Below are 16,590 nucleotides of genomic sequence, written 5' to 3'. Positions count from 1 at the left end.
TAATTTTGCTATTTTTGCTATAATTTTGCTAGATTCTGCTCAGCAGTTACTATATTTTGCTATTTTTGCTATATTTTTTGCTATTTTTGCTATATTTTGCTCAGCAGGTGCTATATATTGCTCAGTAGTTGCTATATTTTTGCTAAGCAATTGCATAAGCAGCTGGTCGATTGGTTTTAATACGAGTTTACAGTGCTTCGTTTCTGCTAACAGTTTTCTGACTTTATCTCGCTCGAGCTTGGTAGAAATAACATCATTTTCGCATAGACATTCCTCAAATGAATCTCGGTCTTTGCAATGAAACAGATCTACCCATTTGGTGTGCTCTCTGAGATCTTTCAGAACGGGTCAAGTCCTCAATGATGATACTACACTGGCCAATAAAATGAAAAGTTTTAGTCTGTTTTCAGTCATACAAATGGGTATCTCTCATACCCTGATGTCTAGTCGCACGTTAAAAATGAAGCCAGAAGCTGGAATGTAAACATTAAACTTGTTTCCATCGGGTTGCGCACGCACCTCCCTATGACATGTCACAAATCTCTCAGCGCGCCTCTGAGCTGGTCGCTCGAGAAAGACTTTCGCGATAGATTGCTAGTTTGTATTCTACTAGTACTTATCGTGTGTCTACAGTTGTTGTTCTAATAAAGTACTAATAATATGTCTTACTTGTAGACTCCTGGAATGTAATCCTTCGTAATCCATTGTTTGTGTTCAACACGCGTTTCACTGTTTGACATGATTATACACGTGGCAACATGTCGGGCTTTTGTGCCTCGTGTCAAAGAATACTGTTTAAAGTAGATCCTCACAAGTATTGTCATTCCTGCATAATTAAGGATGGGTTTTCAACGTGTTCGTGGGATAAACGTTGTAAAGAATGTGAGCACTTTAATAAACTTTAATTGGTATCTTCGTGCATTGGCGAAGCGGGCTACTGACCAGCGCTACAAGCAGAGTAGGTCATCGGGTGGATCCCCCGACTCTGCAGCCTCTACATCCAGTTGATAAAGACCCGCCTCAGTCAACTTATGTTTTCGACAAGACACGTGACCGTTCGCCTGCTGATGATACTACCTGCACGACTGATCTTCGTCAATTGGTTGATCGAGAGCGTCACTCAGCCACCCCCGTTATGACAGGACCGGCTCGTGACGAGGACCATGAGGGGACTATGGTCCCCAGTCGGTCCGTCTCTCGTCCTACCAACGACGATAGGGACGTCGTGGGGTCGACAGTGAACACAGATCCCTCTCTACAAGTTGTTCACCGTTCCCAGGATTCGGACGATAACTACGATGGGGATCGTAGAAATTCTAACGTGCGACACTCTCCAAGGGAGTTTTTGGGAGATCAGCGTCGTGGAGATAATGATCGATCGACACCCTCGTCTCACTTTCGTATTGACCCGGCTTTGATAGCCCAGATCACGGCGGCGGTACTCGCCTCGACGGCGTCGACCAACTGGGGTGGGTCTTTATCAACATTTTTGACGGCTGTTCATACCAATGCAAAGAAAGAGATTACATGTAATACTCTCTCCTTTTGGTTGAGAGCGGTCATTCTCAGAGCTTACAAGGCGCAAGGACTCGCACCTCCCACCTGCTCTCATCTGCACGAAGTTCGAGCCATAGCTTCAACATGAGCAAACAGTTTGGTCCACTCGTAGTGGCACAACAAATCATCCAGAAAAGACAGTGAATTTGTGCTTTATTCACTTTGGACTTTTTGCTCGACACTTCGTGCCAGATAACAGGTTACAAAAAACCTGTTGGTGAATGTACGCATTCTTATGGTTTTTGTTGCGTGCAGTACTTCGGCTGTTTTATTATGCTTATTCGGTGTATGCATCGTCTTCCCATACTTTATAGTACTGCTAATATTTATAAGTTACCTTGTATACTGCGAGTTGCTCTGTAACTAAATTATGCGCCGACCACACTTCGATCGCAATTCAACTGATGTGTGCAGTTGTCCTGTCGCATCAGTAATTAGTTGTGTGTCGAAGAGCATTAACCATGATATTTTTAGTTACCTTAACATGCTATTTTAGTTACCTTGTATACTGTGAGTTGCTCTGTAACTAAACTATACGTCGACCACACTTCGATCGCAATTCAACTGACGTGTGCAGTTGTCCTGTCGCATCAGTAATTAGTTGTGTGTCGAAGAGCATTAACCATGATATTTTTAGTTACCTTAACATGCTATTTTAGTTACCTTGTATACTGTGAGTTGCTCTGTAACTAAACTATACGTCGACCACACTTTGATCGCAGTTCAACTGAAGCGTGCAGTTGTCCTGTCGCATCGATAATTAGTTGTGTGTCGAAGAGCATTAACCATGCTGTGCGTTCGTGATAAACAACTTGTCTCATTTGTGCATCTGGTCGAATGTTCTATTGTCACTACAGGGGTGAGGAACTTGGTTCATTCGACATGAAAGAGGTCACTTCCTGATTACTTTCCTGACCCTCCTTCCAGTGTTCCGTCAAATTCTACCCATTTGTACGACTGAAAACAGACTAAAACATGGGTTTTTCGGATTAAAAACAATGTTTTATTGGTCTGTTTTCAGTCGTATGTTCCCACCCAGCCATCCCCACAGGGAAGTAATCCAGTCCAGTCCTGCTTGATGGCTTAACTCTTCAAGATTTGTGACATGTCATAGGGAGGTGCGTGCGCAACCGGATGGAAACAAGTTTAATGTTTACATTCCAGCTTCTGGCTTCCTTTTAAACGTGCGACTAGACGTGAGGGTATGAGAGATACCCATTTGTACGACTGAAAACAGACCAGTAAAACATCGTTTTTAATCTGAAAAACCCATCATTGTTCAGAGAACAGTGGATAACCATTGCCAGTATTTTAACTGCATTGGGATTAACTATATCGACTTTGACTCTCGCGTTAACCGGTGGAGGTGGACCACCCACACCACCCATGCTACCAAGGTCGGATGGTGTAAAAGAGTGGATAAAAAAGCATTTAAAAGCATTAGGAGAAGCACTGGGAAAGCTTGCTTGGAAAGCCGCATCTGCACTTCCCGGTATAATAGGGAGTATTGTTTCCTGGCTCTTGAATTTATTAGCTAAGACCGCAAAAACTTGTGGGCACTGATCGTAGCAATTGCCGGGCTGTTGTACTTATCCGTTAAAGACTATTTATCCAAATCATAAGTAAACGAGCCGCGACTCCACCTACTTTAAGCGCTGTTTTTTCATCGATATGTTGTTGATTTTTAGCGGCACTTGTGGTTGTGCGTCAGTAGATGGCTGTTTCAGTGACTGTGGTGTTACTATTCCCGCTTCGCCTGTGTTTGTTTGCGTTATTATTTCTGTGTTAAAATCTGAATTTATACCTGCTTTTTGTTGATCGGAAGCAAAAACAATTTTATTATTATAGCCGATCACTTGACCGATCTTAAGTTCCACATTACTCGGAGACATGTATAGTCCTGCCCCATAAACTAGGTCAACTTTGGATTGAGCATACTGTAATACATCTTGATAACGTTTTATAGAAGATGGTATGTCAACTGGTGAATTAATAGCATCGTCTACGTTTGCGACAAACTGTTTTTGCGCATCGAGCGCCGTCCCAGAACCAATTATTCACGTTCGTGTTTGTGATTGTGCACCAAGAATTGCCCATACATAAGTTTTTATTGATTCATTAACTCTTACAACTCCTGGGTTAGTAAAATTATTTTCTGTTTTATCATTAAGAAATTCATTCCAAGCATTTGCGGTATCGTTTTGTTGCAATATAAGCTAAACCAGTCTTAAACTCATTAGATCTCCTCTCCAATCGTTACTTGAAAGTTCCCAGCCAAAATTAAGACTATGCATTCTTACAAAAAGATTGTTTTTCTGTAACAAAAATGGATTGAATGGTTGATGAGTTTTTTTTAACTAAATCATCACTTTCATCAACAGTTTTTTGTCCACTGTACAGAACACCTAGACCATGGTGACGTCCTTTAATACGCCAATCTTTACTCATAGACTTATTTAGTTCAAATCATGGGGCATAAAGAGATACACCACATCCTGTTGTGGCACACCTTATGGCCAAGTTTAACTGTTTTTTGCCAAAATTGCGTTGGATTGTGAAACCAATCATGCACCATTTCATAGCTTGTTGCCGTGACTCTGTATTTTTCAAAGATATCAGGGAATTTAACAAATAAATTAGCACCAGAGGCTCTTACTAAAATTGACTGATTCGTAATGTAAGATGATTTCATATTCAAGTTATGATATAGTATCTTTGTATATTTAATATGTATGTTACACTCCCAGGAATAACAAATGGCCAGTCTATTCAACTGCTTCATACTATCGATAACTTGGCTGGGCAACTTGAAGTCGTACTCTGCTATTTAACGTATTACCCGCGGTGGACCAATATAAATGCTGTGAGATTGAATAATAAGATATGGGGAAATAGAGACTTGCATACTATATCTGATGGGTATTACAGTGTATGCTTACTCAATGATGAAATTTTTACGCCTTTGGGAGCTAGTCTCACACAAAATGAGTCAAAAGGGGTGCTGATTTTAAAAGGGCACTGATCTAAAGCAATTCCCCGGGACTGGTTGTTGCCTTTGTTATTGTTTTTTTCCCGTGAGTACCCGGATGATATAGCAGAAACCTAGACTAGTTCGCAACCTGTGCTGCGCAATTCGTAAGCGCATTTGTCACTTTTATTGATAGTATAAGGGCGTATGGTCACATTGATCAACAAAATGAAATACAGTTTTGGAAATAATAAGGAAATGTAGGTATCTTTGTGGGTAGCATCGGTAATGGTGACGAAGTTTTGATAAGTCACTTGCTTGGTAATTGTGCGATTTTTGTTTACACTATTTTGACTTGCAACACAAAGTATATATTTCTCCTGAGCATTGCTTATTTTATCGTGTTTATATTTTTACAGTCAAAATGTGCAAAATTTCCACTTAGGAAATTTATTAAATGCCTGAATATTCAGTTATTTTACAAATTGACTGAAAAATATGTCCATCTGTATTATTATTACAACGAATTCCAAACATTTTTATATTTAATATCATCACCAAGAGACTGAAAATGTTACGATGAAAAGTACATTTCTATATTGTTTGGCTTCTAATCCTACATAATAATCTATTGTGATGTTTTTAGGCCCTATTGATCGTCTTAATCAATTTTGGTCAATCTGTTAAAGAAATGGACAGATTTTTCTGTCAAAATGACTGAAATATTTACACATTTTATAAACTGCCTGAGAGAATCACATTTTACAAATTGTAATATGCAGAGGAAAAGACTTGTGAAAACAACGTCTATCGAGCATCGAAGAATTTCCCAACCACGACATAGAGGAACAAGAATGAATCTGTCCAATGTTTCTGCAAATGAAGGAAAACAAAATGCGAATATCATAATTACAACCTACCAAATTTATGTGTATAATTTTAGGCAGCTTCCTTGTTTGAGGAATGTATCCGTGAATATCCACACAAAGGAACAATATCCCAAACGTCTGCAGCTGTACAAAGAAACGTATTCGATGTCACGTGTCTCTGTAACAATCAAATATTTTAAAATGTATATATTGTTTCGGGATATTATAACCTGTGTTCATTTCTCAACTGATCACTTAGAAAGTTGCAGGTGTTTCACATAGGTGTCAAGTCTCAAAGGTTGGCTGAGAAAGCCCACGTGACAATTATTTTCATAATGTTCACGTTCCTAAAAAAATCCATTAGATTAGATAACAATGAGCAATTAATCAACGTATTATCGGTTAACCCTTTGAACAAAGTATGTTGTTTTTACATCGGCACTTCACGCAAGGATATGAGTGTATTCCTTTTGTTTTAGTCAACCTAGACATGTAAACACTCACTTTTGAGAGTAAACACTCACTTTTGAGATATCCACCGTGCAAGATAACAGTGATTAATCAATCAATATATTTTCTGTTATTCCTTTGATGACTACGAACGATCTGCTGATTTACAAAAAAAGTAAATCAACTGATCATTCATCTCTTGTTGGGTTGCCACGTGCATATAAATGCCAAATGGGAACCTTCGTCAGCTATTCGGAGTGGTGCTACCACTAATTATACCTGTAATAAATTCATTAACTGAGCATCAAGTGAATGACTACAAATACACAATTGAAGGGTTATACCAGAAAACGTGGATGACAACAAGGGAGTAGTAATCGTATTATCGACGCAATCCGACAACCGATGAGCTCCGCCGTTCTTTTTGTCTGTTTGTTTAGGCTGAAGAAATTAATTAACATGCGTCCTTTGTTGAAATCTTTATAGATCACCGTTAACCAATCAGTGTTCAAAAATGGGTAAAACAAATGTTGTCCTAAGATTAATTTGCTGTCCTTGCAGACGGTAGCCCAGTCTCTTGTCATGCTCAGTTGCTTTGCATATCATCCGCGTACTCACGCAGAAAAAACAATAACAAAGGCAACAACCAGTCCCAGGGAATTGCTTTAGATCAGTGCCCCTTTATACACTGGAGAAAATGATGTAAATCTTCTCATGGGCTTAGCAGATACACTTGGATTTAGAAGAGGAAAAGTATCACCCAATGAAAAATTGCATGGAATTAAATTACCCGATATAGTTCCCTATAAAGAGTTGTGCATCCATCTTGATCAGATCAGTACAACAGATAATATTCAACTCGAAAGTCCTTCAACTCTGCTAAGAGCTATTCCAGTCAAAGATGAAAAATACAATAGTGGTAGAACAGAATCTTTCTCATCATTACAATATAAAAAGTTAAAGCGGGGTATTATTTCAGACATCAAAATTTCTGTATTAAATGTAAAACATCAACCTGTACATATAGGATACTTGAGTGTAACGCTCCATATTATAAATAATGGTTGATTCATCAGGCCCTGAAATGCATAACCTTAGACAATGGTATACAATTGCGCTTTCCGATCTTGGGGACACAGAAGGATTTGATAAACCTGGTGCCGATGGCAAGTTATTCACTTTACACTTACAAGATAATGTATACAAGCGGAAAGAAGTTATATTCAGAGCTAATCTAGGAGATTTAAGTGATGTCGACGTTAGTAGACTCAGTAAAAACACTTCATACAATCTTATTCGCATCGATGATAATAAATGGACTATGGTCGAAGAAAAAATCAAGTGGCTACTGAATATCGTCATTACCCCACCATATGTGATGATGGGTAAGGGACATAATTTAACTAAGATAATGAATAGTGGGATCGTACTCTGGGCTTATATCCCCTCAAAACGAAAAAGTGTGTTAGTTGCTCCCCTGCCAAAAAACCCAGGTCATATGTTATTGAGTCATCCAGCATTAAAAAATGTTAGTTTAAATTTGGTTACTGAATTCAATGATATAAAACAGAACTTGAATGCTAAACTTGATCTTTCTACAATTATTATTGAAGTCTTGTTTGGGGATGCACCAGAAGATGCCTTTGAGATATGACCAGGTCTATCAATTAAATGGCTCAAGAAACACAAGCGTCAACGTTGCAGTATTATTTATATTGGAGTTTCACCTGTTGCAACCCTTTAGGGGGTCCAAGTTAATAAAGGTGAAAGCATTTCGCTTACTAAGATATTTATGCCACATGTATACTCTCAAAACATTTAAGCAAGACCAATTAAAGACTAGTATATGATATAATAATATACAGTGCTCGATGAAGCATCTGAAAAGATGGATACTGTTGATGGATTTCGATTACATCAAATAAACGACATAAATAAAACATCGAATAGAGAAGGAGAGGGAGTTGAGACTTGGATTGTATAAAAAGTATCTCAGAGCTGTGAATGCTCTTGACAGAGTTGACACTGTGCTTGTAACAGCTGGCATGGGACACGGTGTAGCTGGTGTTGGTTTATTATCAACTATAATCGCCGCGCCTATCGTACTTGGTATGGAAGTAGCAGCCGTAGTCTAGCGGCAGGAATAGCGATCAAATTTATTTCTAGTAAGTTGCAAAAGAAAGCATTAAAACATGATAATATTCGGATACTCGCCGAAGCAAAGTTGAACAGCATTGAGGATCATATTTCAACAGCACTGGCTGATTGTAAGATATCCGTGGATAAGTTTCAGAACTAACCAAATACAATGCAATGAAGCAGGAGATTCGATCCAATTCTCGTAAGACCAGTGGTATTAGCAAAGACGAGAAAAAAAAGTTCATAGAACAGGGGAGACAACAAACGCGTCAATTATTCCGTGCCAAAACCAAAGAACTGGTTGGAGATTGAAAATAGATTGTTTGATCACATTTAAACGAATGCTTACATAAGTCTATTATAATGTCAACAACATTTATGCTCAGGGACAAAATTTTAAAATGGCGAGAATTACCACAATATATATATTATATCAGTAAAATGAAACCAACCAAATACGGTCATCAATTGTTTCTTTCCAATTTCGAAAAAGAGTATATAATCTGGTCTCCTAGTAAAATGTACAAAGAACTTAGTAAAAACGTTGAATATCACTTTGTTCAAAATAATGGTATGCTTATGACTAAAAATAATAGAGAATATTTTCATTACAATTTAGTTTAGTCTCATGACGATTGTTGAATCACATCATCTTTTTTACATAAAAAATTCCCTCTGTAGTAGCAGTATAAGAATATAAATCTGGCTACAGTGGAAGTGGTCCAGAATCCCCATTACTTATACTACTTCTGAGGCCAGTGAAGTTGGCTATGGCATTGCAGCCTACCTTTGTCTAACAAATGAAGATAATGGCGTACACTGTGTCTTAGTAATAGCAAAGTCAAGAGTGGCACCCTTGAAGACAATGACAATACCCCGCATGGAGCTAACAGCAGCTACAGTTGCATTTCGCCTGGGTAAGCTATTGACCAAAGAGTTGCAATACAAAATTGAGGATACTTTTTTTTGGACAGACAGTACGTCTGTGCTGAGATATATCTCTTAACAGCGCATCAAGATTCAAAACCTTTGTAGCAAATTGGCTCACCACTATCCATGAAGGTTCTGAGGTCAAGCAGTGGAATTATGTCAACACAAATTTCAACCAAACAGACTGCACATCAAGGGCAATGACCTATGACAAGTTCAAACATGCACAACAGTGGTTTGAAGGACCAGATTTTCTGTGGAGACTAATATTTGAATGGCCCATTTCTCCTGACTTATCTGTCACTGATGAGGACCCAGAGGTCAAGAACTCTGTAAGTTGTCTCGTAACTTGCCAGTCCCAAAATATATTGGACAGACTATTGAATCACTATTCAAGCTGGCTACAGCTCCGAAAGGCAGTTGGTTCAATCATCTTGACTATCAGAGAGCTGAAAAGAAAGATGAAAGAAAGGCAATTGGAGTCAGAAGCAAGGGAGGACAGGTCAAAAGAATTATCCACGGCAAGACCCAAGCTGACAGTTTCAGTATTAAAGGATGCAGAAGTTGCACTTACTTGTTATGTGCATGCAGGGTCAACACTTCATGAAAGAGATAGAGTTTTTGAAAGGAAAAGAAAAACATATTAAGAAAGGAAGAGGGGTTAGTAAATCTAGTCCTTTGTACAAGTTAGATCCCTTCATTGAAGATGGAATCATACAGGTTGGTGGACGTCTTCAAAGAGCCAAGATTCCGCATGATTCAAAACATGAAGTTGTATTGCCTAAAACTTCTCCCTTGTCAAAGCTCCTGATCAAAGATGCTCACACAGATGTAGGTCATATGGGTAAAAATGCTATACGTACCCACTTGAGGCAATGCTATTGGATCTAAGAAGCTGGATCTGTCATCAAAAGTCTTGTTTCCATGTGTGTCGTTTGTAAGAAGTATCAGTCACCAACTGGACAACAGCAGATGGCAGACCTTCCTGATGATCATCTTCAACCTGATAAGCCACCTTTTTCACATGTAGGCATGGACTTTTTTGGACCTTTTCTAGTTAGACAAGGTCGCGCAACTGTGAAAAGGTATGGTGTGGTCTTCTCATGTTTGACCATGCAAGCAGTGCATTTAAAACTAGCTTGTTTTCTTGATACTGACAGTTGTATCAATGCTATATGGAGATTTATATCAAGACGAGGTCAACCAGAAGTGATCAGGTCAGACAATGGGACCAATCTCATAAGCAGTGAATGTGAACTTAAAGAAGAAATCTTGAAGTTGAACCAGTCCAAGTTGCACTCATCACTGCTTGAAAAGGGAATTGATTGGCATTTTAACCCTCCGACAGCATCTCATCATGATGGGAGTTGGGAGCGTATGATCCGTTCAATAAGGAAAGTTCTTAATGCTGTTGTCCAGGAATAAGCCATTAAGCTTGACAATGAAGGTGTGAGTACTCTCTCTTTTGTGAGGTTGAAATTATTCTCAATGGTAGACCTATCACTGATGTACCATAACATCTTCATCAGACCTAAACCCCGACACGCCAAATCATCTTTTGCTTCTGCGTTCGGATCAAAAGATGCCACCAGGAACATTTTGTAAAGACGATGTCTACTCTCGTCGACAATGGAAGCAAGTTCAGTATTTAGCGGATATATTTTGGAAGTGGTGGGTAAAGGAATACCTTACACTGCAGCAAGAAAGACAAAAGTGGGTTACAAAGAAGCCCAATCTAGAAGTTGGAGACATTGTTCTTCTGGCGGACAGTTCTCATAATTCATGGTCACTAGAACGTGTCATTGAGATCATGATGGACAAAAAAGGATCTGTACATATCGTGCGTTTGAGAACAGCTTTTACAGAGTTTGTCCGTCCTATAAACAAATTGTGTGTCATTGTGCATGGATCAAAATGAACACTTCTTCTGAAAGACATCGTGAAAGAATGTGAATATGTTACCTTTAAGGTTTATTTGGGCTTCTTTGAGTGAAGTTGATAACTCTTATAAGGTTTATGTTGTATTTGACCCATGAAGATCCGGGTTAGAATTGGTCTTCAGCAACACATGCTTGCCGTAAGATGCGACTATGCTTGTCGTAAGAGGCGACTAACGGGATCGGATGGTCAGTCTCGCTGACTTGGTTGATGCATGTCATCATATCCCAATTGCATGGATTGATGTTCATGATGTCAATCACTAGATTGCCTGGTCCAGACTCAATTATTTACAGACTGCCATCATACAGCTGGGATACTGCTGAGTGCGGCTTTTAACAATATACAAACAAACAAATTATGTTGTTTTCAGGTCTTTTCGTTATAGAATGTTTAAAATCCAGAGAAGCTTTGACCATTTTGGTACTATGTTTGGTAATTGTTACCCCCTCACTGTACAATTAGGAGACCGGTATGTAATGGTCAAAATGTTTATTTCTATTTTCTATCAATTATGATAGCTTAATTGGTTAAGGAGGTATGAAATCTGGTTTCCACAATTTCCACAAATTATGTATTGCATATAACAACAGTAGTATACAACATTACATAATTGTGATGGTTAGGATGTTTATTTAATTTCCTGGCTTTGAATGTTATTTTACATTTTTGATCATGTGCCAATTTTATATCAACCTTAATAAGAAGGGAGATAAGCACAGATTGGTGTGGTCATATGACCATGTGTTTTAAGCAGCATGCATGAGGAAGTCATGCTAAGAGCCAGTGAGGCACATTTATTCACTCATTTGAAAATTCATCAATAGGAATTTGTTTATGAATGCATCTTCTTAATTTCTACAATACATAGTAACTTAGTTCTTCATAATTGAGGGTTTGTGGTTGATTTAGACTTGGCTCATGGAAATACGCCCTAGACTTCAACGTTGTTCATAAATATTCTCATGGCCTAAAGTTATGAAAGGTATATGAAATATTAAGCTTCCTGTTTATTTAGTGCAGTTAAGGCATTGTCTCTGTACATTTTATTGGACTATGATGTTCTTAGCGCAATTTCTAGGTTTGTGTTGTAATTTACCTTATTGTTAAATGTTCATGCCATTGTAAAGTAAACAAGCCCAACCTAGTATTACTGCTGTATTATGACGTAAATGTGTAACTTTAGGAAATTTAAAAGCTGTATACTAAATGAAATCCTTTCCATCTGTTACATTCAATCTAATGTTTGTACATCAGAAACAAGAATAAGAAAAGAATCAAGAATCAAGATACCAAGTGATACGCAGTGGAAGTCTTAAAAATAACTCAACAAAACATTAAGTTAATGTCTGTTTAATAACTGAAACTCAAATTTACCCCATATTTGTATTAACCCATGATTTCAGAAACAATTTCTAAATTCACTACTTACCACCATTTGTCCTTATTTGACGATGTTTTAGTCCTTATTTGACGATGTTTTAGTCCTTATTTGACAATTCTTTAGTCCTTATTTGACAATGCTTTAGTCCTTATTATCCCCCGCCACGAAGTGGAAGGGGGATATAGGAATGGGGTCCATCTGTCCGTCTGTCCGTCACATTTCGTTTCCGGAGCAGATCTTGAAAACCGTACCATATTTCTTCAGCAAATTTGGCTCATAGATACGTTGAGTGGTGAACTGGTGCCTTTTGATAGTTTGGGATTTTCAAAAAAAATAATTTTCGAGTTTCCATGGCAAAGACTTTGATTTAGACTGAAAATTTCTGTAGTCCTCATTTCTGGAGCAGATCTTGAAAACCGTACCATATTTCTTCACCAAACTTGGCACATAGATAGGTCTAGTGGTGAACTGGTGCCTTTTGATATAGAAATCAGGCCTCTATTACATACCTGCATGGTCTCTCATACTATGACTTGTTGGTGATTAATAATAACTGTTTCTTGTAAAACTACCCTTTGTGTGTTTGTTGACTTTAAGATTCTGTAAGGTAGTGTGTTGCCACTGTTGCAGCATTAAACAGAATAGACCCTGGGCCTCTTAATACATGCCATACATCTATATATAGACACCTGGTCCACTGCCTTTGGTGAAATAAATAGACGCCTCAGCCCTGGGCATTTATTTGAGGAAATATGGTAGACATTGGCTATTAAAGCACACAAAGCTGGTTAACTGGTTGGTTAACATAAAAGATTTTGTGCTCTTGATTGGACAGGATGAAGAGTCAATGAAGTTGAGTTCTGTGATTTACAATAGTACAAAAGCTTGGTCTACCTTACAAAAAGATTTATTATGATGGCCAACACAGCTTCCTCAAATTGGATCAAAAGAAACAAATTTCTCAGGATTTTTCTAATCAAGGAATACATTTATGTAGGGAGGCCCTCTGCCAGGTTGATTGTACACAATTGTTTATTTGGTTACATACTTATTTGAATAATATTGCTTTTTTTATAAATAGTCAGCCCACCAGTACTATATTTCCCAAACCCTTTGCCTGAGAGTTAATGTTTCCATTTGTTTTAGCCTATGGAATGAATTTATTTTGAATTTATTTTGTGTAGTTCAAACACAACACTGAGAAGTAAGCCTTTTTGCCCATTGGAAAGGCTGTGATGAAAATATCATATTGCATCCTGTGGTTATAAACTAAATCATATGAACACATATTCATATAATCTAAAAATCACTCAGATACTATTTCCATAGCATATCTTGTAAAGATATATGAAGACGACAGTATATATGCCTAATTGGGCAAAATGGGTAAGAAAGGGCGAAGAAGAGTTTGCCTTACCTTTGTCATCTTTCAGTTTAGTGATCTTATGGAAGTACTTCGTGAGATGCTAGAACAAATTGATCGTCAGAGGAGGAATAAGATGAAGATGGAAACTGTGACTCTCACTGTGCCAGTTAGGTAAGTACTACTTGTAAACAATGGAAGTCTCAAGTTAACATTGTTTATATATAGTCAGTATTGTTCCTCCCACTACATAAATTATTCACTTAAATATCAGCCCTTTCAGTCGTTACTATGAAAGGTACTTATAGTTTGACACTTTGTCCTTCGTCTTGCTATCAGCACCATGATATGACAGATTTGTTCATGGTGTTAGAAAGGGAAAACGTGGCCAAGTCATATAAGGCAGGGCAATTTCCTGTACAGAATTGCATCCTGGAGGTGTGCCAGTATCCTATGCTCATAGCTTTAAATCACAGATGTAGCCTAATTATGATTCTTGGCTTATCAACACCATGCTCCTGAGTTGCACCAATGTTGTCACTATCTACGACCTGTGTCACTTCAGGCTCGACTCCCACATTAAGGTGATGCATCATGCTCCTGAGTTGCACCAATGTTGTCACTATCTTCGACCTGTGTCACTTCAGACTCGACTCCCACATTAAGGTGACACACCATGCTCCTGAGTTGCACCAATGTTGTCACTATCTACGACCTGTGTCACTTCAGGCTCGACTCCCACATTAAGGTGACACACCATGCTCCTGAGTTGCACCAATGTTGTCACTATCTACGACCTGTGTCACTTCAGGCTCGACTCCCACATTAAGGTGACACACCATGCTCCTGAGTTGCACCAATGTTGTCACTATCTACGACCTGTGTCACTTCACGCTCGACTCCCACATTAAGGTGACACACCATGCTCCTGAGTTGCACCAATGTTGTCACTATCTTCTTCGACCTGTGTCACTTCAGGCTCGACTCCCACATTAAGGTGACACACCATGCTCCTGAGTTGCACCAATGTTGTCACTATCTACGACCTGTGTCACTTCAGGCTCGACTCCCACATTAAGGTGACACACCATGCTCCTGAGTTGCACCAATGTTGTCACTATCTTCTTCGACCTGTGTCACTTCAGGCTCGACTCCCACATTAAGGTGACACACCATGCTCCTGAGTTGCACCAATGTTGTCACTATCTACGACCTGTGTCACTTCAGGCTCGACTCCCACATTAAGGTGACACACCATGCTCCTGAGTTGCACCAATGTTGTCCCTAACTACGACCTGTGTCACTTCAGGCTCGACTCCCACATTAAGGTGACACACCATGCTCCTGAGTTGCACCAATGTTGTCACTATCTTCGACCTGTGTCACTTCAGGCTCGACTCCCACATTAAGGTGACACACCATGCTCCTGAGTTGCACCAATGTTGTCACTATCTTCTTCGACCTGTGTCACTTCAGACTCCACTCCCACTTAAAGGGGACACACCATGCTCCTGAGTTGCACCAATGTTGTCACTATCTACGACCTGTGTCACTTCAGGCTCAACTCCCACATTAAGGTGACACACCATGCTCCTGAGTTGCACCAATGTTGTCACTATCTTCGACCTGTGTCACTTCACGCTCGACTCCCACATTAAGGTGACACACCATGCTCCTGAGTTGCACCAATGTTGTCACTATCTACGACCTGTGTCACTTAAGAATCGACTCCCACTTAAAGGTGACACACCATGCTCCTGAGTTGCACCAATGTTGTCACTATCTACGACCTGTGTCACTTCAGGCTCAACTCCCACATTAAGGTGACACACCATGCTCCTGAGTTGCACCAATGTTGTCACTATCTACGACCTGTGTCACTTAAGACTCGACTCCCACTTAAAGGTGACACACCATGCTCCTGAGTTGCACCAATGTTGTCACTATCTACGACCTGTGTCACTTCAGACTCGACTCCCACATTAAGGTGACACACCATGCTCCTGAGTTGCACCAATGTTGTCACTATCTACGACCTGTGTCACTTCAGGCTCGACTCCCACATTAAGGTGACACACCATGCTCCTGAGTTGCACCAATGTTGTCCCTAACTACGACCTGTGTCACTTCAGGCTCGACTCCCACATTAAGGTGACACCATGCTCCTGAGTTGCACCAATGTTGTCACTATCTTCGACCTGTGTCACTTCAGGCTCGACTCCCACATTAAGGTGACACACCATGCTCCTGAGTTGCACCAACGTTGTCACTATCTACGACCTGTGTCACTTCAGGCTCGACTCCCACATTAAGGTGACACACCATGCTCCTGAGTTGCACCAACGTTGTCACTATCTACGACCTGTGTCACTTCAGGCTCGACTCCCACATTAAGGTGACACACCATGCTCCTGAGTTGCACCAATGTTGTCACTATCTACGACCTGTGTCACTTCACGCTCGACTCCCACATTAAGGTGACACACCATGCTCCTGAGTTGCACCAATGTTGTCACTATCTTCTTCGACCTGTGTCACTTCAGGCTCGACTCCCACATTAAGGTGACACACCATGCTCCTGAGTTGCACCAATGTTGTCACTATCTACGACCTGTGTCACTTCAGGCTCGACTCCCACATTAAGGTGACACACCATGCTCCTGAGTTGCACCAATGTTGTCACTATCTTCTTCGACCTGTGTCACTTCAGGCTCGACTCCCACATTAAGGTGACACACCATGCTCCTGAGTTGCACCAATGTTGTCACTATCTACGACCTGTGTCACTTCAGGCTCGACTCCCACATTAAGGTGACACACCATGCTCCTGAGTTGCACCAATGTTGTCCCTAACTACGACCTGTGTCACTTCAGGCTCGACTCCCACATTAAGGTGACACACCATGCTCCTGAGTTGCACCAATGTTGTCACTATCTTCGACCTGTGTCACTTCAGGCTCGACTCCCACATTAAGGTGACACACCATGCTCC

At 39.8% G+C, this 16,590-nt stretch overlaps 1 protein-coding gene across 1 annotated transcript in view; it reads left to right on the top strand.

Moving 5' to 3' along the window:
• LOC124119420 (SCY1-like protein 2) overlaps positions 1-16,590 on the top strand; it is a 328,929-nt gene that overhangs the window by 278,089 nt on the left and 34,250 nt on the right. The window contains exon 15 of the mRNA XM_048399279.1: positions 13,669-13,772. Coding sequence (XP_048255236.1) covers positions 13,669-13,772 — 104 coding nt within the window. The remainder of the gene's footprint in view (positions 1-13,668; positions 13,773-16,590) is intronic.

This window comes from Haliotis rufescens, unplaced genomic scaffold, assembly GCF_023055435.1.
Source record: "Haliotis rufescens isolate VD_foot unplaced genomic scaffold, xgHalRufe1.0.p SCAF_2, whole genome shotgun sequence".
NCBI lineage: Eukaryota > Metazoa > Mollusca > Gastropoda > Lepetellida > Haliotidae > Haliotis > Haliotis rufescens.
Note: the sequence above shows the minus strand (reverse complement) of the source record. Positions and strands in the feature narration are given on the sequence as shown.